The sequence below is a fragment of the Sapajus apella genome, unplaced genomic scaffold (assembly GCF_009761245.1).
Source record: "Sapajus apella isolate SASKATOON/1434 unplaced genomic scaffold, GSC_monkey_1.0 scaffold3, whole genome shotgun sequence".
Classification (NCBI taxonomy): Eukaryota; Metazoa; Chordata; class Mammalia; order Primates; family Cebidae; genus Sapajus; species Sapajus apella.
Genome location: NW_022436943.1, coordinates 14576767 through 14600947, shown reverse-complemented (window position 1 = coordinate 14600947; position 24181 = coordinate 14576767). Strand labels below are relative to the sequence as shown.

The window sequence follows — 24181 nt, the reverse complement described above, 5'->3', positions numbered from 1 at the left end:
CAAGTTTGTGTCCTTTAACCAGCATCACCCCATTTCTCCCTCCTCTCAGCTTCTCTGCATCCACATGTTCAACTATTTCAAATTCTACATATAAGTGAGATCATGAAGTATTTCTCTTTCTGTTTCATGCTTATTTCACTTGGCATAATGTCTTCCAGCTTCATTCATGTTGTCGAAAATAGCACTTTCTTCTTTTTAAAGACGGAATAATATTCCATTGTTTGTGTGTGTGTATCACATTTTCTTATCCATCCACCCATTGAGGGACATTTTAGTTTTTTCTATATCTTAGTTATTGTGAATAATGCTGCAATAAACATGGGAGTTCAGGCATTTCTCCATGAACCTGTTTTCAATTTCATTGGATATATACCTGGAAGTGGGATTGCTAGACTGTACAGTATTTCTATTTTGAAAGTTTGAGGAAGTTTTATACTGCTTTCCATAATGGCTGTACTAGTTTACATTCCCACCAACAGTATATAACGTTCTCTTTTCTCCACATCCTTGTCTATACTTATTTTTGTCTCTTTTTATAATTGTCACACTAGCAGGTGTGAGGTAAATATCTCATTGTGGTTTTGATTTTTCATTTCCCTAATGATTAGTGATGTTGAGAACATCTTGATATGCCTGTTGGTCACTTGAATTTCTTCTTTTGAAAAGTGTCTACTTAGATTCTTTGCTCATTTTTTTAGTCAGGATATTTGTTTGGGGTATATATGTTTTGGATATGAATTTATTTTGTATATATTATTTGCAAATATATCAAAAAAGAGACTGAGTAGCCCAAGCAGTCCTAAGCCAAAAGAAGAAATCTGGAGGCATCACATCACATTACCTGACTTCAAATTATACCACAAGGCTATAGTAAACAAACCAGCATGGCACTGGTATAAATGTAAATACATAGACCAATGGAACAGAATAGAGAACTCGGAAATAAAGCAAAATACTGAAAACCAACTGATATTTGACAAAGCTCTTATAAGAAAACATAAATTGGGAAAACGACATTCTATTATTCCTGTCTCTCACAATATATAATAATTAACTCAAGATGAGTTAAAGACTTACATCTTATACCTGAAACCATAAAAATTCTAGAAAAAACTTAGGGAAAACTGTTCTAGACGTTGGCCTGGGCAAAGAATTTATTAAGGTCCCCAAAAGCCAATGCAACAGAAACAAAAACAAATATTAATAAATGGGACTACATTAAACTAAAAATCTAACCAAATACATAAATAAAAGCAAACAAATGAAGAAATAAAAACTTGTTTTAGCATTAGCCATTTCTTGCTATAGCTGAACCTATATGATTCCTTTAATGAGGAGGGAGCTGGAAAGCTTTATACTACCCTTTCCAGAGCTGCTCTGGTCTACATAATTTAAGATCTATTTTAAGAGAAATCAGCCAGGCCCAGTTGCTCATGCCTGTAATCCCAGCAGTTTGGGAGCCGGAAGCGATGGATCACCTGAGGTCAGGAGTTTGAGACCAGCATGGCCAACATGGTGAAACCCTGTCTCTACTAAAAATACAAAATTAGCCAGGCATGGCAGCGCGTTCCTGTAATCCCAGTTACTCAGGAGGCTGAGGCAGAAGAATCACTTCAACTCAGGAGGTGGAGGTTGCAGTGAGCGGAGATTGCACCATTGCACTCCAACCTGGCCAAAAAGAGTGAAACTCTATCTCAAAAAAATAAAATAAATAAAAATCATATAATGATATCACCAGGAGCAATATCAGTGACCTATTAGTTAATCTGAACCTCTAACTGACAACCACGTCCCATCTCCTAATGTGGAGAAACAAAAAGCATTGTTTAATATTTCCATTGTCTTGTCTTAATTACAATATTGAAATGCAGAATTGAGTTTTGTTTCTTGTTTCTTCCTCCACATACAGCCACACAAATTTCACTATTTGAATATTTGAAACTCTATTTGAAATCTGTAGCTTCATCACATAAAGAAAATTATTTACTGGAATCATAACAGGAATTACTATTCTCTGTTTGCTTTCTGCCTCTACTTCCACTCCATTTCCTACATATCAGCCAGTGATCTGCAAAGGTGAATTAGGTTGTGTTCCTCCTCAGCATTATACTCTTCAACCTGCCTTTGATCCAAAGTAAAACATTAGCGGTGACCTGCAGGGCCCTGCGTGCCCTGCCTCCTACCATCATTCCTAACTTCACTTTGTACCACCTTCTCCTTCAATTACCACCCTCCAGCCACAGTGTTCTTGGAGCTTCCATGGTCAAGAATGCTTTTCCTTGAATTCAAGTGGTTAATGCTTTTCCATGCTTTAGTTCTTTTATTTCACCACCACAGAAAGACTTCCATAATTATCTATCTAGGGAAGATCACTTTTTTTCCAGTATTACCAGCTGATTATTCCTTATCTCAGTTTTTAATTAGCTTTTATTCTAGCATATATCAGAAGTCACAGCAGATATTTGTCTATTTTCTTTTGTCAGTATCACCCAACTAGAATGTAAGCTTGAGGAGAAACTCTCTCTTGCTCTGATATACCACTAGTTCCTAGAACAGAACTTAGCATACAGAAGGCACTAAATAAATATGTCGAATGCATGAATAGATTATATTATTTCAAACACATTCTTTGGATATATTTTTAAAACCTATTGGATTTTGCTAAAAATAATTTATTGAATGTAGAATGTCAAAGACACTGTAACCACCTGAGGGGTTCTTCCTGCCCACTGCACAAATAAAGATCATGGCATTGCAGTATAGAATTTGTTAATTGATGCAAGGCTGGCCATGTGGAGACAGAGTTATTCTCAAATCAATCTCATCAAAGGGTCATAGGTTAGGGGTTTTTCAAAGGTAGCTTAGGGGAAGGGGTGGAGATGGTTAGGCCATGGGTGGGTGCCTGCTGTTGACTGGTTGGGTCAGAGATGAAATCATAGTGAGTTGAAGCTGTCCTCTTGCACTGAATTGCTTCTGGGTAGGGCCATAGAAGCCATTGATAAGTGGGATCAGGTGGTAGAGTCATGGGTGTCCGACATACAAAAAACCACTAAAGTTATCTCAAAAGGCCAATCTACAACAGTGATGTTCTCTGCAGGAGTAATTAAAAAAATTGCATATTTTTCGATCGGTTTACACCTTAGTAAAATGCAGTCTCCTCTCCTCCCCCTAGCCTAGTGATCCCTCATTAGCTTTATAAAGATGGTCGAGTTTTGGGGAAGGCCCAAACTGGAAGATATTTAAATAAACTATAACGTTGATATCTTCAAAAGTTAACTCTAAGCCTAAGAATAACTAAGGCAACTTGAAAGCTAAAGGCAAGAGGGAGGGTTGGGTAGATCAAATCTCCCCCATTGCCATAATTTTCTCACTGATATAATTTTTGCAAAGGCGGTTTCAATATCCACAGGTACTTTAAAAGTAGTAGCTTACTATAGTTAGTCACCAGTATCACAGACTGTAGAAAAGTGTTGGTCAAGTCTTTGAACAAAATAATATACTCCTATACTGTAATGAGTTAAAAATTATAGGATAGGATGTAGTACCTCATAAATTTGTTAGTTTTTTGGCAAAAAAAAACCACTCCTGAGGATTGAAGATTTGCACTAAGATTTATGACATGCTGTTTTACTATATCTGTAGCAAAATTTAAATGTAAAATATATGCTTAAGTCAAAGCATATTAAATTTATGAAACAAATTATTATAATTTATATTTTCTGTATGATTAAATGCTTACATTTCTAGATTGCTTTTCTCTTTTCTTGTGAAAACAACAATGAATTTTTATTTTATTTTATTTTAAGTTCTGGGATACATGTGCAGAATGTGCAGGTTAGTTACATGGGTATACATGTGCCATGGTGGTTTGCTGCACCTATCAACCCGTTATCTAGGTTTTAAGCCCCACATGCATTAGGTACTTTTCCTAGTACTCTCTCTCGCCTTGCCCCCAACCCTGTGTTGTTCCCCTCCCCGTGTCCTGGTGTGTATTAGAACAATGAAATTTTTTACAGGACAAGAAGTAATGAACAATTGTTTCTGGTTTACCACTGCCAAAGAGAGATCTCTCTCAATTTCTTTAAATAAGGCAACAATAAAAAAATCAACATGAACTTCAGATTTTTTTGGCTGAAATGCAACATTTTGGCTATGTGAAAGTGTGAAGAAATGGGTTTTCCTAAATCAGAATGAATAGAGTAATTTTTAAAAAGCTCAGTTTGGGCATTATGTCATCTTTCAATTATGCTAGGGGGAAAGTATGTGCAACATCAGACACACCGGGCTGCCATTTATTTCTCTTGCTGTCTTGTCCCAGACGAAGCAGTGTTGTTGGTTGCAATTTGAGTACTGAACCCTAGTCAACAATGCCCATTACTCATTCTTTCAATCAAATATCAACATGGGAAGTTTGTGACTTAGGCCAAAGATAAAAAGATCTGACCAGCTGTTCCTCTCAGGCTCAGTTCTGATCCTTGTGTGTGGAAAAAAAAAATACCTTAGAAAAGTAACTGTGAGCCCTAATACAATGGTTGCCAAACAAAAAATCTAGCCCTGTTTATTTTGGAAGAGATGTGTGCATCAATCTGGCTGTAAGCAAGGTATTTATATGCGTGCTTCTGCCCAACAGGGACAGCAAGGTTCACCACTCTCATCTGAATAGTGATTTCTCTGTGTGAATTGTTTGTCTTCTCTACCCTGGCATCTTCTGAAAAGAAGAATGTCTTTAATATTAATAATAAATGATTATTTCTGTATGTGAAATTAAAAACCAAAAATCTGGTCAGGAGAGCCTCCCTTGAGGATTCAAGTTCTGACCATACAGAGGGATCAACTGTCCTGAGGGTTAATGTCAATAAAACCTAAGAGTTTAATGAAGGATTAGCAGTGGGGAGGCGGCAGGATAGATCTTCGAGCAGGAATAGGACAACTCTGGTCTCTGCATCATATTATTCCCCATATGACCACCATTTCCCCACTGGTTCTTGTCTGTCCGTCTTAAGTATCAAGTCTAGATTGAAAGTTTCTTGGCTTCTGAAGTGTGAATAGGCTTTCCAATTTTTCCATGTTGTTGACATTTATAAATATCAACTAACAATAATTAGGTGTCCTGGTTTAAAGAACGACACATGAAGTCTCTTCATTGCCCTGAGAAAGGTTCTCTGGCTGCTCCAAGCATTGCAATTCACTTTTACATGTTATGCAAGTGCTTTGCATTCAGTTATATTCCTTTTGCAATAGGATAATTCTGAGAAATTAAAACTACAAAGACTAGCTCTCACTTCTAGTAAGTAATAGTGTGTTTCAAGGTTAAAATATACTAGATCATACATAGGAATTTATTTAGTGTTGAATCTAAAATGTTCAGGCTTTTGAATTCAGGATACTTCTAATATACAAAGAAAAACACATCTTACTATAGCTATTTCAGATAAGAAACTATAATTCCAAAGATCTCAGTTCTACTTACATATTGAATGGCTCCATAAAAAGCATTTATTCTGGCATGTAACAGAACACATTTGTTTTAGACATCAATATTTATATTGATCTCTTTCAACACTTTTAGTATTGCAGGATTTCAAATCATTAGGTATTCATATTGCATTGTGCTTTTCAAGATCATGGAAAGAGAATTCTATATCTTTTCCTAAGATATAGTTAAAAACATTCCTGTTTCATTAAAAACATTCCTGTGCTAAAACAAAGTAAATAGTTTATGTACCAGAGCACATAGAAGCAGAGAGCTTTGTACAGCTATTCATTCTCAAATTGGAAATTCACTTTCCTAATTTTACACTCCTATGAATGAGTATGTGTTATAATCATCTCAAAGACTATGTAGCTTATCATATTACATTCCTTAATTTCATTTTTTGTTACATTGATATTTGTTAACTAAAGATGTCTCTGGCTTGAGAAAATTTACTTAAGGATTTCATACTAGTTTTAAGTTATTTAAACACCAAATGCCATACCATATGCCAATATATATTTGTAGGATTTTAGTTGACTGTTACTTATAAGAGTAATACATATTATATCACAGTATTTTTGTGAAAACATCACAAGTCAAGAAGATGAGTTAAGTTAAGCAGAGTAACAAACATTACAGAGCCATATCTAAAGAGAAAATACATGTGTTTTTTTTTTTTTACAATGACAAGGTGCTCCTCATTATTTAGAGACAAAATCAAAAGTGCCCAAATAATTTTTTCTAAAGACAACAGATTAAAAACTAATCATATCTTTGTCTTAGTGCTGAAACACTATTGGTGAGATTTTTAAAAAGCAGTGTGTTATTGTTTAATTGACAGCATTTTGTTTCTAGATGAACATAAAATAAGTTCATCTTAGGATCAGTGGAGAAAGTAGAAATACTGAGTAGCATTTTCTTTTTTTTTCCCCCTCATTGTAATGTAGGGTATGGAGTGGTTAATTTTTTTTCATATAAATATCAGAGGTGTTTGAACCAGAGCAACTCCATCTTGAACAAGGGCTGGGTAAAATAAGGCTGAGACTTACTGGGCTGTATTTCCAGATAGTTAGGCATTCTAAGTCTCGGGTGAGATAGGAGGTTGGCACAAGATACAGGTCATAGAGACCTTGCTGGTAAAACAGTTTGCAGCAAAGCAGCTGACTAAAACCTACTGAAACCAAGATGGCAACCACAGTGACCTCTGGTGGTTCTCACTACTATACTCCCACCAATGCCATGACAGTTTACAGATGCTATGGCAACATCAGGAAGTTACCCTATATGGTCTAAAAAAGGGAGACATGAATGATCTACCCCTTATTTGGCATGTGATCAAGAAATAACCATAGAAATGAGCAACGAGCAGCTCTGAGGGCTGCTCCATCTATGGAGGAGCCATTCTTCTATTCTTTTGCTTTCTTAATAAACTTGCTTTCACTTTACTCTATGGGCTCACCCTGAATTCTCTCTAGTGTCAGATCTAAGAATGCTCTCTTGGGAACTGGATGGGGACCTGACTCCAGTAACCTAAAGAACATACTTTTTCCATGATTATGAAGCTTGTTTACTCTCCAAAATACTTTACAGATATACATTCATGCCAAGATGTATATATTGCTAGACATTTATGTATAGACATAGATAATTGACTTTAAAATTAACCTCTGGAAGCCATAAGTGGTGAATTATGGGAAGAGTGAATTGCTGCTAATTGGAATCTTGATTTTTTAACGTGAGATTCAAATTTATCTCAACCTATTTTTATTTCATTCTGCTCTTCGTCGTGCCTTTAGCCAATGCCATGTTTTTTAAAACTATGTATGAAAGACCACTTATATACTCTGGTCCTGCTTTGAGTATCATTTTTTAGAAGACATTTTCACCCTTAAAATACTGAAAATTGCACATGTCATTATATCAGTATTTAAAAATTTTAAAGAATATATTATTTAAATTTTATTACTTATTTGGAATAAATGAGAAAAAATAGCTAGTGGGGCATTATAGAAATTGAAAGATTTATATTAGTTTTCATTACTTAATTTGAGAAAAATAAAGAAATAATTAGCATTAAAGGACTATAAAATTCAGCAATCAGTGCAGAGTTTTTGTCTGCACTGTTATATGGAAATTTGATGAAAGACAATCTCTAATGTCTCAGTTTACCAGGTTGTGCCTTGCAAAATGGCACTTGCAGTTTTTTTAATGATGCTTTATTTTTTAAATGATGTAATTTTTAAAATCATGCTTCCTGCATGAAAACTTACCAGCTCTTAAGTATTTGTTTAATTAAACTTATAAAATGAGAATAATAATAAATGCAAAAGGTTAATTTTCAGGTGCTTGACATGTATTACTTCATTTAGTGTTAAAAACCAAGTGAAGTACCCAGGGAAATTATTCTGAGAAGTAAGCCAACCAGCCTAGGGTAACAATGCTTTAAAAGAAGCTCCAGATGTAGAATTGAGTTTTTTTGCTTGTTTGTTTTGTTTTGTTTTCCTAGCTGCTATAGACATCATAGATGCTTGATTTTTTTTTCCCGAGGAGACAAAATAACTTACATCACAGTGAAAACAGTACCCCCCTACCTTCACCCTCCAAATACGAGTCAATGCAGCTCCAACAGTGGCTCAGCCTTGAATTAGTATGGCTGCAGGGAGCCAAGAAAAGCAGGTTTAAGACAATAACTTCTCATGTTGAGTTGTTTGAGTTCCACACATTCTGGATATTAGTCCTTTGTCAGATGCATACTGTGCAAATATTTTCTCCCATTCTGTAAGTTGTCTCTTTATTCTATTGATTATTTGTTTTGCTGTCTAGAAGCTGTTTAGTTTAATTAAGTCTCATTTATTTTTGTTTTTGTTGCATTTGCTTTTGCAATTTTCGTCATAAATTCTTTGCCTAGGCCAATGTCCTGAAGAGTTTTTCCTAGGTTTTCTTCTAGGATATTTATAATTTCAGGTCTTAGATGTAAGTCTTTAATTCATCTCAAGTTAGTTTTTATATATAGTAAGAGATAGGGTCTAGAAAAACAAATAAGCCCATTAAAAAGTGAGCAAAGAACAGGAGCAGACATTTCTCAGAAGAAAATATACAAGTGGCCAACAAACACAAAAAAAGTTCAACATCACTAATCATTAGAGAAATGCAAATTAAAACAACAATAAGATACAGTCTCACACACAAGGAGGCGAACATCATACACTGGGGCCTGTCGTGGAGTTGGGGGGAAAAGGGAGGGAATTAGGACAAGTACCTAATACATGTGGGCCTTAAAACCTAGATGACTGGTTGATTGGCGCAGCGGACCACCATGGCACATGTATACCTATGTAACAAACCTGCACATTCAGCACATGTATCCCAGAACTAAAAAAAAAAAAACAAAAGAAAGAAAAGAAAAGAAAAAAGAAAGATACCATCTCATACCAGTAAGAATGCCTATTACTAAAAAGTCAAAAAACAGATGTTAGTGAGGTTGTGGAGAAAAGAGAATGCTTATACACTGCTGGTGGGACTATAAATTAGTACAAACTCCATGGAAACTAATATAGATATTTCTCAAATAACTAAAAACAAAATTACTATTGCACCCAGCAATACCTACCACTAGATACCTACCAAAGGAAAAAAAATCGTTACATCAAAAAGACATTTATATTTGTATGTTTATTGCAGCACTATTCACATCAGCAAAGACATGGAATGAACCCAGGTGTCCATTATTGGTGGATTTGATGAAGAAAATGTGGCATATATATACACCATGGAATGCTATGCAGTCATAAAAAAGAATGAAATCATATCTTTTAGAGCAACATGGATGGAGCTGGAGGCCATTATCCTGAATGAAATAATCCAGAAACAGAAAATCAAATGCCACATGTTCTCACTTATGGGAACTAAACAATGGGTACATGTGGTCATACAGAGGAAAACTGAGGTAATGGGGACTCCAAAAGAGGAGAGTGTGAGGGGGACAGTGAGGGTTGAAAAATTACCTACTGGGTACTATGTTCATTATTCAGTGATGCGTATACTAGAAGCTCAAACCCCACCACTGTGTAATATATTCATGTAGCAAATCTGCATATGTACCCTCTGAATCTATGAAAAATTTTTTAAAGTGTGCTTATTTTTTAAAAAAGACAATAACTTTTCCACATAAAATATTACATAAATACTTGCTTACTACAGAGTCTGCATAACTATAAGTATAAACAGTTGAAACGCATCAGGTATAAAAGAAGGAAAGAACAATTGAGCCAAAGGGAATAAAGTGTGGGAAGGCACAGAGGCGGGAAAGAATCAAGTGTGTTATGGGAAGAGTAAAGGATGCTCTGTAGCTGAAGCTGAAGGTGGGCAAATTTGGGGAGAAATGCTGGAATAAGGCTGAAAAGTAAGTAGGCTATGAAGCTTCTGAAAACTCTTGGATGCCATTTGGGAGAATTTGAATTTCCCTTAAAAACAAAAAACAAAAAACTTGTTATTCAAATAATGTGCCAAAGGAGTTTTAAGCTTTGTCAATTGTTTCAATTCTATTAGTTTTCATTAATTTTGTTAGATGAATGCATTTTGTGCATGACTGGTCACATACGGTTTAAAAGGTTTACTTTAACTCCCACTATGGGAAGAATAAACTGGAAATTAGATTACGAAGCTCAAACAGCTGGAGAAAACGGTGAATGCTGTGGGTATCAATTTTTATCTTCCATAAGCAGGATGTGTCCTTCATTTAAATGATGTCTGCAGGTTAGCACCTATGCTTTATGACACGCAAAGAAGCCACTGTTTATGGCCAACAAGGAACAAGGATTATTTAAAGTAGTTAGTTGTCCAGAGAGACATTAGATGAAATAAACAAGACCGAGAAGGGCACTAACTTTGCAGAGTGCTAACTACATTGGCCTATTCAGTTGCCTTACGTATAGATCTTATTTAAGCCTTACAAGAACGCTGTAAGGGGCACTATTTTCTCTATTTCAAAGATGAAGTTGCTTGGGGGAGTCAAAGAAAAATTTAAGCAAATGGCCACCTAAATGCTTCTGAAATGTCAAAACAAAGCAAAATTTCACTTGTTATTTCTATAAGCAAATACCATCAAGTTATTGAAACTAAACTTGATTATTTAAATTTGATTGTAAAAAAATCATATTTAAGGAATTTTCCTCCGTTTTAGATGTTATTACTGTATCCTAAAAGAATAATTTGTTTTCAAAAGAAAATAGTTTGCATTTGCTGATCCTGATGATCAAACCTTGCTGCACAGATTTGGGAGGCCTTTATCTTTGAATTCATGCTCCTACTCTCAAATAAAATGACTACCTTAACTTGATACATTCCAGTGAGAGAGACCAGTTGGGACAAGGCTCCAGACTGCTCTCCTACAAATGTGCCATGAACAAGAGCCAAAATCTAAGACCCGATTCAAGTGGCCCAGCTGTCACTGGTGACATAGTCAGGGGCTGGCCCTATTGTGTTCCTATACAACCTAGTAAGTCAAGCTTTGGAAAATAACATTGTCAGGGAAGAAAGTAAAAGTTATGTTATTTGTGACAGCTCAGTAGATTAATCAACACTTTTAATTTTTATCAGCCATTTTCACCTTCCTATGCCAGAACTTGTTTATAAAAATGAAAATGTAATAGAAAGTGCATTCCTCTATAGTATGTAAAATATCTAGGTAAAATTTTGCAATTACTTTGTGGGCAGTTTCTCACTCTTTATTTTTGTGATGCAATAGAAATGCCAAATGGTAACTTGAAGATTTGAGTTAGTTATACTAGATGATATCTTGCAAAATGAAATTCTAAGTCATGAGTAAAATATGATTAAACTTTATATCCTTAGATCTTTTAAGTTTAGAATGTTAACATACAATCCTAGATGAAGCTTCTATATTGAACATTATTTCCCCACCAATAGCTTTTGTTTACTTAAATATTTTTCTCTCTCTCATTCCCTCTCTCTTTCTCTCTTTCTCTATATGTGTACAGTCATTTTCTGCAAATTGGCCAATCTCAACTTTTCAGTAATGGCACTGTGAGAAATGCTGCCAAATGCTAGGAGATAGTTTGGATTTAATCATTGCTCACTTTTTTTCCCCGGCATTATTTTTCTCAGTGAATACCTAACAGTTTTCCTTTTCAAGCAAACTCCAGAAATCTCAAAGTCTTGAATACAGTTTAGAATTACCTGTTTGTTTACAGGGAATTTTGAAATGTACAGGCAAACATGCTGGAGTAAATCAACTAAGATGAAGGTAGTAAATTTGCCAATGAGGTTTTCGAAGATGTATTTGCAGAAAATTCAGATGAAGTTTCTGAAAAATTTATTATGGCCTAAAATTACATGATTTGATATAAATTATCTTGAAATTCCAATTTCCATTAACTTCTTATGAGAAAGTATAATGAAATACAAATTATCATTTTCAAGGCCTAAAGCTATTAAAATATTTCACTTTGCAAAGTTTATCTCACATTTATTTGAAATTATGTGCTATCATGTACTTTTAAAATTAATTACAAATAGCACTTTAAAAAAGCCCCTTCTATGCATAAACAATAAAAACATGATGAATTTCTAGATCGTTCTTGGTATAAATGTCATTAAATACATTCTTTGTATGACTACTATATCAAATAATATGAAATTTAGTTGCCAATCTTCTAACCACTCGTAACAGAAAAAGAATATTGTAATGATTGAGTGGATTGGTTTACTCATACAAATAATTATACATTTTATAAGAACTAGAAAACATCTCCATTAACCACTGCAGTCTTTCTGATCAAACAGTGACAGATTTGAGCCCAGAGTTTTAGTGCATTTGTTTGCTATGTTTGTTTGGATTTTCCAAACTGCCTTAGTTCCTGATTCCACACTGCTATTGTGTGGATCAAATAATCCCTTGTCACAAAAATACCCTAGGGAATGACTCCCCTGGCGTCCAGGTTATGAGTGTGGTCAGTCATTCCACATGCCTTAGGGATGAGCTATCTTTGCCATGACGAGCGATTTCCTTTTCAAGTTTTGTAACCCCCAAATACTAAATACTATTATCAATAAAAGTTAATTAAGGAAATGCATATTGAAATATTGTTCAAGATAGCACTGAAATTAGGGTTATCTTTTCTCACTTAAAAAAATGATTACTAAATTAAAACAGGAGAAAATTTACAATAAAGTCTTAAAATTGTAAATATCTACTACTGACTTCTTTGATATGAACCATACCAGACAATTAAAAGTATGCTTTTGTCATGTATACACTAGATATACCACTTTTATTCTCCTTTGCATGGTTCAGTGTATCAGAAAACACCTTAGGACGTGGAGAAAAAAATTAAAAACCATTCTGTAAACTTTTTCTCTTTCTTTTCTTGCAGCCTCTCATTATATCTTGGGAGAATAACATCGCAGGTTTTCAGCAATATGATTCATTTTATGTTAGTGGCCTTCCAGCACTTCAGAATATTCTTGACTTTTCATGAGCAGAGGGACAGCGCAGGGAGTGGGCTAAATCAGTGTCAGTTTCCAGCTCGGCGTGAACCTGGGAACCAGACATCTCCTGGATGCCCGGCGCCTTCTGAGATCCAGCCCTCCGCTTCCTGCAAACCACAAGATTCGCTAGGTTGGGAAATGCCGCCTGGTGCGATTCCAGAGAGGGCAATCTCTTTAAGGATAACTGACTTGGAGGGCCTCTTCACCATCCCACCCAGCTCCAGACTCTCTTCCCATCCCTTGCTCCTAAAATTTTACATGTTGCCTGCAAAGGGTGTCAAACTTAGGGGGCAGGCAAACACACGAGTTCTTTCCAGCCTAGGTAACCGGATCGCTAGAGCGAAATTAACTCGCAGAAGTGTCCAGAGATCGCAGCCAGACCGCCAGCCTGCGCTTGAAGCAACTTGCAAGAGAGGCTGCAAGAGCCGCCGGGATGTAGGTTTTAGTTCGTGGCCAAGCACAGCTACGACACCCCGTCCCTGCCCCCCACCCCATCCCCAAGAATGCACGGAGGAGGGAGAGATGAGGCGAGAGCCGCCGGCCTTTCTGCACGTCGGCGCCAGTTAGAAAGCCCTGCAGTTTTGAGAGACCAGGGGAAGAGATGGAGGGGCCGGGAGCCACGACTCCTCGGAGAGCGCAGGGAGGGGCGTGGGGGCCCCTTCGCCCACCTCCGCCCCCGTCACCTCGACAGCTGTCCCGCTCCTGGAATTCACTGGCTTCATTGGCTTCCCCCACCCCGCCTCCCAAATGCCACCCCAATCTAGTTTAGCCCCCCGCCCCACCCTCGCTGACCTAATAAGGCCATGCAGCGTGCAGGAGAGCTGTATAAAAGCGCGGGCTCGCGGGGACTCCGCACCACCCCTGGGAAGAGAAGGCAGGAGCCGTCCAGAGCGGAGGAAGGCGACCATGGCCAAGGAGTGGGGCTACGCCAGCCACAACGGTGAGTGCAGGTGGCCGCGACCGGGCCGGGAAGGGATGCCAGTCCAGGAGAGCCTCTGCCATTGCACAGAAATGGGCAACTTTAGAGAGTGTATTGGAAAATGTGGGTGTAGGAGTAGGATAAGACCTAACATTTATTGAGGCTTTTCAACTCCTAAATGCTGCTGCTGCTGCTTTTTTCCCTTCATCTCATTTAGTTCTCCCTAGTACGGAGTTTTTATTTCCCTTGGAGAAAACTCAAGTGCAGAAAAGTTGGATCACTTTCCTAAGATCCCCGTTGCCTCTGAGAAGTCAGACAGCCCGAGGTCAGGTGTGACTGGCCCTTACTCTGTTGCCCTGGATAAGCACCTAACCTGAGCTTGGTGCTGGTGTGAGAATCTCTGCTCTAAGTTTCTGCCTAATCCATGGGAAAAGGAATATGGGTGTGCTCTGAAAACCACAACATGAGGCTCAAATGTAGGTGGTCAATAATCTTTTATTCCAACTGTATGATAGAAGGCGGCATTGTTTAAAAAAAAAAGTAATAAAGTTTATCTCAAAAATAAGCCTTTGAGCAAGCAAAGCAAACCCTGCATTAAATATGGTCTCCAGGTATGCTATTCACAAAACTACCAATGGGCCTGAAATGAATGGTAAGCCTCTTATTGCCCAGTCTGAAACCTAAGACCTTTTCAAAATCACTGTTTAGCCTCTGTATATTTTGCTGGCTTAGTCAGTTAGAAAGAGGCCTTGGGTTGTGCACCAAATATGTCCCCTCGACTTTATTTCCTAGGTCCTGACCACTGGCCTGAACTTTTCCCATTTGCCAAGGGGGACAACCAGTCGCCCATTGAGCTGCATACTAAAGACATCAAGCACGACCCTTCTCTGCAGCCATGGTCAGTGTCTTATGATGCTGGCTCTGCCAAGACCATCCTGAATAACGGGAAGACCTGCAGAGTTGTGTTCGATGACACTTATGATAGGTCAAGTAAGTATGACAGTGAGGTAGAAGCACATGAATGTTTTCTATGTCCATACTGGCAAAATGTGATGTATGGCACAGTACTAGAATTAATGGGGAGAGGGAGCACATTATCTCTGAAAATGGAGATGACATTTGACTTTGCTTTAGTCATAAAAAATGATATTTATTTGTTGAAGAGGAATGCCTCACCCTCCAACCTTGGTCACTGTGAAACAGCCCCATGTCCAAGCTAAAAGTTGGCAATGCATTCCCGAAATGGAACATGATAGGACAAAGATGACAATAAGCTCAAATGCGTGCTCTTCAGACTCCAATGGCCTATACCTCAGGGCTCTTATGCTTCTTGTCCATAGTCTGGAAAGTGAGGCTTCCACTCTCAATTGTGTAGATTCCATTCTCCAAAGCCAGAAATATAATAGAAACCCCAAATAGGCACTTTCTTCCCCTGGTGCCTGGGAGGCGGCCAATCCATGGGAGAGGATAGGGCCATTGCAGGGGTCAAGACCATTAAATATGGTCTCCAGATATGCTATCCACAAAACTACCAATGGGTCTGAAATGAATGCTAAGACTTGCCTTCAAGCCTTCAGTGGGTTTCATCTGATTAATCATTTTGGTGAGTATTTTTGAAATATCTGATGATTTCTTCTTGAGTAGTATTTGTGTGTGAGAGAGCAACTGAAAAAATACATGTTTAGGAAAAATAAATCTCTTTATTTCACCTACACTAGTAAGCAAATCAGTAAAATAAAAGGAGGCTTGAAATACTTTATTTCACGATAAATGAGGTGAGAAAGAATCTTCCTTTAATATTTTGGTGCTTGATATACAAATAATTTCTTATAGCCATATTTCTAATAAAGGTACCTTTATATACATAAGTGAACACTCAATGATGTAATAAAGAATGATATTTATAATTCCTACCTATTAGGAAGTTCCAAGTTATAGAAATTTAAATTTTCTTAAACAGCGATTTTGTGTTGCTATTGTTTCCCTTTTCCCCCTTCTCTTTATATATCAAGTTCCATTTTGAAAGCACAGTAACAAAACTAAACATATCTATTAGGTTGAACCGCATGAAAATGCCATTTTTGCAAGCAAAAATAGTTGAATATTGTCAATTTCCTACAATTTATTCTAATAAATTGGACTCACATGTCCCTATAATAACTGTTCTGAATGGCTAGATAGGAAAAATGCAACAAATTGAACCACTCCATTTCTACATGAACAAACTCACATAGGCCTAGCCTCATTGTTTGAGGTCTACGTTACGGCTTTCCCTGGGCCACTTAGTGTGTCCAACCTCTTCCAAAATGGCTATGCTCTGAATTCTATTTTCATCTAGCTTATATTGCCAAACCTTGATCTTAGGGTTTCTGCATAGTTTCCAATATACTTTGAAAGACATTTGAACCTCTAAATCACTCTGTGATGGGTTGAGATGTTTATCAACAAGCCCAAATTAATGCTGCTGAGAATGGTCTAGTTTAGCCATCCACATTGATTGGTTTTCTGGGAAATTTCTGAATTTTCCATTTCATCTGATTTGAATAGACAGTCTAGATTAGACAAAGATGAAAGTTCTTGCTCGTTGTGTTAAAGAAAAGTGCAGCTGGAAGCAAGTTGTGGAGAAGGAGCTCACATTTGCTCAGTGATAATCATGCAGGCACTGTGGTGAGCACTTTAAGGTGCTTAATCTGAGTTAATCTTTGCAGCAGCTCTGAAAGTTTGGTATTATTATCACCTTCTTAGAGATGTGAAAGTGGGTTCAGAGAGGTTTAGCAACCTGCCTGAGATCACAGAACTAGCAATGGGTGAAGCCAGCATTTGAACCTACATCCTTCTGGTTCTCAACTGTCCAATTCTTCCCACTGCACCACACTACTGACCTGTTCTTTGGGTGGTGTATGCATCCTCATTGTCCATCTGTTGTTTTAATTTTACTTTCCTAAATGTTAAAATGATGTTTCAATAATAATGAAACAAGCAAACAAAATAGGAAAGACAGAAAAGAGCAATCATTTATCTTGACATATTCCCAGACTTCATTTTGTGAGGAGTCCAGTGTCCTGGGAGTGGTACCATCCACCCAGCACACTGACCACATTTTGTCCATGAGGCCTGGGCAATAACAGCACTTGTTTAAAGTAGACCTCTGTAAAAGAAGCGTGAATTCACTGTTGACCAAGCTTGTCTGAATCACAGTGCTGAGAGGTGGTCCTCTCCCTGGACCCTACCGACTTCGCCAGTTTCATCTTCACTGGGGCTCTTCAGATGATCATGGTTCTGAGCACACTGTGGACGGAGTCAAGTATGCAGCGGAGGTAGGAGGAACTGCCATAATCCATTTTAGGTCTCACACAGTGAAAATTCCGAAATTAAAAATAAGAACCACAGCAATAAAGCATTATCTACTGCTTTTGCTTCAAGTCTATAGTTATGAAAAGAGCTGTATTAGTTTTAGGCAAACTGAAGCTGCCAGGCATTCTAGGCTAGACAGGTAAGAGGGTATATGTGGTTTGGCTTCATACATGATTTCCAAAGTTACGTTAAGAAACTGGGGCGAGGCGGAGATGGGAAGATAACTTGAGCCTGGGATCTTGAGGCTGCAGTGAGCCATGATTGCACCACTTTACTCCAGTCTGGGCAACAGAGGAAAAGCCTGTCTTGAAAAAAAAAAATCAAAACATTAGAAATTGGATAGCTACTTAATAAGAAAGGCCAGGGTCCTCAATGGGACTGGAAAAAGGATAGCTAACATTTATTAAATGCTTACGTGTATCAACTCGTTTGATCCTCTTAGCAACCTTATGAGATAGGTTACAGATGAGGAAACAGAAGCATAGAAAAGACACTTAACAAAGTCACACCGCTGGTGAGTGCTAGTGCTCTACCTGATACAGACTGGTTTCAGAGTTACCCAGTGCCCTAGGCTGCCTGTTTTATAAGAATATAGTGCTTTAAAAATAGCATTTAGAAATTCTGAATAATGCTTATGTTCTAATCTCTTAATTAACAGTGTGCATATATATGTGTGCATATATCTATATATAAATGCGCACATATATTTACACACACATAGAGATATGTGTACACATAAAGAATTTAATCTGAGCACATACTACCCTCTGTCTCAGTTAACCCATTAAAGAAAAGCATGAATTGTAGCTCAGATCAAGGCACCAAATTACAAGGGTTTAAGACAGGCCTCTGATGTGTTCTTTTTATAAAGCCAAGCCAATAAGTGGTGGCAGTTGCCTTGGAGGTGAGGACCAATTCATTTATCCTGCCTTAATCTTTTCCAAAGATAGGCTCTGGTTAACACAGGGGCTGTGACAGAGCCTAGAAATCTACTATGAACATGGTCTTAAGCAGAATCATTAGGCAGCTTAGTTATTAGTTAAATTAATTCTAGGAAACCCAAAGTACTTCACTGTGATCTTTCCATTTTTAAAAAGCCAATCTAGAGAGCCATGGCAAGATAAATCAAATATTGGGAATGCCTTCTAGACATCTTCCCCAACCAAATGGGAAAAGTTGAGTGTATTTCTTACAGATGCAGGCAAGGCTTTCAGTTTGACTTTTGCACATGCGATTATTTCATACTTTTGATCTTGAATACAATGTTTTTTAACTGCTGCAAATGATTATATTCTCTTGCAATTCTGTGTGACTCAGCATAGAAAGTTTGATTAACTTAACCGGTGCCCATGTTCTAAATTAAGATCAGGTTGCCACCAGGTTTCAGAGGTCTGGCTGATAAAATGAGGTAAATACGTAATTTTATATGCTTTTTATTTAAACCACTAGAAGTGTTACCAAAATATTACATGCTATTTTTTCAAATTTCCTCAACTTTTATGAGATTGCTCAGCAACTTTAGACAGTACAATGATTGGGTTTATCGTGGATAATTTTATACTTATTTCCATATTCCCGGAATTTACCTTCTAATCTGTCTCCTATGGTTTCAGCTTCATTTGGTTCACTGGAATCCAAAGTATAACACTTTTAAAGAAGCCCTGAAGCAGCGTGATGGGATCGCTGTGGTTGGCATTTTTCTGAAGGTAAAGTAAAAATTGACCATATATTTTCTTTCAAAATGTATTTCCCTACCAGTGCTTAGGATAGTTTGAGTTTCATTCCCTCATTTTATCTTCCTCCCTCTATATACGTTTTTTTATTCATCCAACTAATCAAGATATGTCTGCTAAGATCAGCTCAAAATGTCTTACTTTTCTCTAAAAGTGTATCTTTTACCTCACTCCAGCACCCCTAGTGCTTCTAAATTTTCCCCAGATGTGGGGTGTGTGTGTGTGTGTGTGTGTGTGTGTGTGTGTGTGTGTGTGTGTGTGTAGGGGTTGAGCCCAGGGCCTTAGAGTGAGTTTATTACGTGGTTGTGAGGGCAAGGGCTGCATGTATTCATTTTCCTTTCTCACTGCTACATTTCAATTGCACTGGAAACCAGAAAAGCCAGTGTTGGGAACCATATGATGCCAAGTGCCTGGCTGGACATCCCTTCGGCTTGAGGTGGTCACCACTCACATGATCCCAGGCTAAGATAGCACATGGAATGTGTGTGTTGTCGAGCCAGCCTTGCTTTAAAGAGGACTTAGTGTCATTAACACATGAGGTTAGTGACAACATAATCTAGATTTCAAGCCAGAGGTGAAACTCTGGCTTCTTTCTCTTTGAATGACCTAATTTGTTTAATTCATTGGGTCATTTTCGGTGCTTGAACACAGCACAGCAGAGGTGGAGTAAGTCTGAGAAGAAAGGCAGTGAGTTTAGTTTGGGATACATAGAGTCCATTTTGGTTCTACATCTGTTTTTTAGAAAAGTGGAATGACTTTGCAGAGAAGGTCAAAGACACAGAACTAGATCAATGTGTAATTTTGTGGTCCTGTACTTCAGGGGCCTGGAGTCCAAATTTAGATCAGAAACTATATACTTAAAATCTTGAGGAAAAATAAACTTATGTTTTTGCTTAGTATGAGGTATTCTGGCAGATTTATAAACACTAGTTGCAGATGAGTGGATCAAAGTCAGCTATGAAGACAATCCTAAATTATGGAGAAGTAAAAGAATTATACTTGGATTTCTATTTTCTTACAGATAGGACGTGAGAAAGGCGAGTTCCAGATTTTCCTTGATGCATTGGAGAAGATTAAGACAAAGGTAAACAAAAGTTATTTTCCCTTCTAAAACATAACTCAGATTATGCAAATTTTCTTTACACATTTTCAAGTATTTTTTTTTCACCTAAAATCTGTTACTAAGTTTGCTGGATATGCTAAATATACGTATCAAAATAAATGCTACGATATTTGTGTGGCATACAGTTTTTAGAGCAATTTCACATACATCAGTTTTTTTAATGGTCATAGTCATCCTGTCGGATAATCACTTTCTCAATGAAGTGAGAATCAGAGAAGTTGAGTGGTTGCCCCCTCCTCGCCCAGCGCTCGTGCATGCGCACACGGGCACACACACACACACACATGCTGCATATATGCATTCATACCATAATGGAGCTACTAAATATCAGTCAGCACTTGTCTTTTGAGTCTTGGTGATGCCCTTTCTGCGAAGCACATATAAATTTAAAATCTTAACAATAGACTCGTGTAAGTAACAAAAACATCTTAATTATTTTTTGTGACCATTCTAATAAAATATTACTGAGTTTTATCAATAGAGGAAGTAAGTATTCCAAGTAGAACATTCAATAAAAATGCAAGCCTGATATTTCTGGTATCAACAACCAAAATATTAACTTATATGAAATAATTCAATTACACTTGAGATATCAGTGTCTCCTTTTTCTTGAGAAGTGATAGAATTATAGTTCTACTCACAGTTACAACAATAAGGAATACAATATGACAATGATTGTGTCAGATCAAGTAATAATGTGCAAACCAGCTTCCCCGCTTTGATCTTTATTTCTGAAAGGCCTATACTTTGTTTAAAAGTTCTATTTTCTCTATTGCATTTGAAATCCATTCCCACAAATAAAGTGGTGAGGGCATTGGGATGGACATGTGCATGCACTCACTCACTGCACCTGCACCTTGCTCTTACCCAGGGCAAGGAGGCCCCCTTCACAAAATTTGACCCATCCTGCCTGTTCCCGGCATGCCGGGACTACTGGACCTACCAGGGCTCCTTCACCACGCCGCCCTGTGAGGAGTGCATTGTGTGGCTGCTGCTGAAGGAGCCCATGACCGTAAGCTCTGACCAGGTGAGCACCCTTGTGAACACATGGGTTTATGTTGCTGTCTGCCTATGTAAGATACAGATGCTAAATCAAAAATACATAGCTGCTAACTGGATACTCACTGAACAGCTCTATGGCTAGAGATTTCATAGTCTGCCCTGGTTAATTACAACCAGCCTGCTCGGCTTTCTAAAACTTGGCCCCCAAAGCATACCAGGGTAAATGCAACTCATTTAAAAGTGGTTTTGATACTATGACTGAGTTTATGCTCTATAGACACTTTAAAGGGTTTAGATTAATATGAGTCTTTGTTAATGTGGATGTTGCTAAATACTGAGCACTGGTAAGGAGATGGGATAATAAATACAGACCTGGAGAAGAGATGGGTGTTAGTGGAAGGGATTTAACAATTTTGTATGCCATATATTATTTCTGCAGTTTTACGGATACATAATTCAAGGCTCAGAAAGGTTAACTAATTCACCTATGATCACACAGCCAAGTGCAGGATTCTAATCCCGGCTCCAGACTGTTCCTAGTACTTTTGGCATCTCTTCTCAGGTTCCCTTCTTACTGTTCATCTGAAGAGTGTACTAGTAGCATTCATTAAAGACACTTTCAAGGAAAAACTGTGTAGGAGAAAATAAGCCGGCAAGAACATGGAGAGAAAAACAGATTGAAGCAAGTAAACAACACAGGGACTCACAACCTAGAGCACACATGTACTCAAATAGTAAAATCAGTTTCTCAGTGTGTGTCTCTCGCATAAGGTAACAGCTTTCATATTTCTGTCAGTTGTAAACTCAGGTATATAAAGAAATTTTTGTTAAAATATCAGATTTAACAACCTTGTTCAGTGATATAACTATTTTGAAAGAACAAATTTTTTTCAAGGAGAAATCTAAAAATATTTTTATACAGAATCATAGTGTTATTAATGAGAATTTTTTATTTTCTTATCCTTTAAGAAAGAAAAGTCAATTTAAAATTGAAAATGTAGCATGAGTCGGATTTCTTTTTGCTCTTAAAATAAATTGACTCCATAAACTTATACAATAAAGGTCTATTAAGTTTTATTTGCACTGATACATGGATGTGGTCATCCTCTCCAACAAAGTAATATAGTTCATACTGACCCCTCAAATAAAAAATAAACGTTTCAGAATTCAAGAGGAAAAGGTTGTGACCAAAGGGCATAGTGATACTGTATAGAATGAAGAAAAGGGCTTTTACAAATAAAGAAAAAATGTGTGTTACTCAGGAGCTGCTAGCTAAATAGCTCTGGACTGAACACTAGGGACAGATTGTGTGGTTTGCTTATCTTGTTTAAAATGTCAGTATTGGCCAGGTGAAGTTGCTCACACTTGTAATCCCAGCACTTTGTCGGGCAGAGGTGGGTGGATCATCTGAGGTCAGGAGTTCAAGACCATCCTGGCCAACATAGTGAAACCCTATCTCTATTTAAAATACAAAAAATTAGCTGGGCATGGTGGTGGACGCCTGTAATCCTAGCTACTCAGGAGGCTGAAGCAGGAGAATCGCTTGAACCCGGAAGGTGGAGGTTGCATTGAGCCGAGATTGCACCGCTGCACTCCAGCCTGGTGTCAGAGTGAGACTCCATGTCAAATAAAACAAAAACAAAAACAACTCACCAGTATTTACACCTCTTTGTTGTATAGTGTGTCCAGTTGATCCCAATGTCTTGCTAACAGTCTGCCCCAACCTTTGCAGATGGCCAAGCTGCGGAGCCTCCTCTCCAGTGCTGAGAACGAGCCCCCAGTTCCCCTTGTGGGCAACTGGCGCCCTCCACAGCCTATCAATAACAGGGTGGTGAGAGCTTCCTTCAAATGAGGCTGCTGGGTCTTGCCCTCTTCAGGAAAGGAAACCTGCCACTGGAGAGCTTGGCTCCTTGCCTCCTTCTGGTGCTCCTTACTCCAAGTCTATTTCATTTTTCCACACTGAGCAATGAATGTGAGAGATGTGGTCACCAAGAAACCAAAGATACTTTTGACAAGATCTGATATGAAAGAGTCGATTTCACATTTGATCTTTGTAATAATCATCTTTCCTGTAAAAGTAGCATTTTTAGTAAAGTTTCAAAGAAGAAGAAACAGAGGTGGAAGAGTAAAGATATTTAAAAAATAGCTAGCTATTGGGCACCAGTTTTTCTGTTATCTTAAATTTCACAGAACTTCATTGCTTTTATTTTCATGTTATGAGTTGCCCATCCTAAAGAAATATGAGTAATTCTACATGAAGTAGAGATGTATGAAGATCATGTAACAATTAAACAGAAGCCAGAAATTAAAATGACTATGGACAGCAAGAATTGAGCTAATAATATGTTTTAATTCTTAACACCAGCAAGAAGTCAGTCATTTATTGAAATTTTAGCTACTAAGATTGCTTGGTTTTGATTATCAGTGAAAAGAAAACACAATACAATCAGGAGTTTTTAAATTTTTGATTCAGCATTTGAATTTCTTCTTCATAAAAGTGGTTGAATTTATCCTAGTATTTTTCTTTACCTGAAGGATGGTCATTTATTTTTAATTTCACTTTTTTTTTCTTTGCATGATTATTAAAATAAAGACTGCTTCTGTTGTCTTTCTCATTGGAGGCTGGAATGAATGATCACTAGAACACAAAAGAGTGAATGATGACACTTGAAGTCATGGCAGTTGTACTGATCACCAGAACCAATAAAGACATGAATGCAAAATGTTGTGTTGTGTTTTTTTAATGGAAAAGCAGTATAAATGACAAAAATTGAGTTTAACCAGGCGGAACACATTTGTAAGTTTGTTTTTATAGCTGAAAAATGGCACTAAGGACCGAAGTTATGAGTTTGGCTGCTACATTCCTCAAGGAGGGGCTAAAGCAATTAGTGAGGGCCTTCTGAGGAAAATGCAGACCAGAAGAGGAATGTGTGGCTATATATCTGAGAGTGGGAAATACTTTCCAGAGACCTCAAAATTGGTTTAGGATTCTGGGGTTCAGACTAGTGCAGTGGGTATTAGGGGCATGAAATCACGTTGGACTGTAGTGTTTACATCCTTATTTT

The 24181-nt window shown here is 37.6% G+C and overlaps 1 protein-coding gene across 1 annotated transcript; it reads left to right on the top strand.

The window, feature by feature from the left end:
• Positions 1-13209: 13209 nt before the first annotated feature.
• Positions 13210-23839, top strand: CA3 (carbonic anhydrase 3). Its single transcript, XM_032250055.1, has 7 exons — positions 13210-13925; positions 14697-14894; positions 17103-17221; positions 18872-18964; positions 20013-20075; positions 20986-21141; positions 22849-23839. The coding sequence occupies exons 1-7, from the start codon at positions 13733-13735 to the stop codon at positions 22966-22968; spliced, it is 942 nt and encodes a 313-aa protein (XP_032105946.1). The 5' UTR covers positions 13210-13732; the 3' UTR covers positions 22969-23839.
• Positions 23840-24181: the final 342 nt, after the last annotated feature.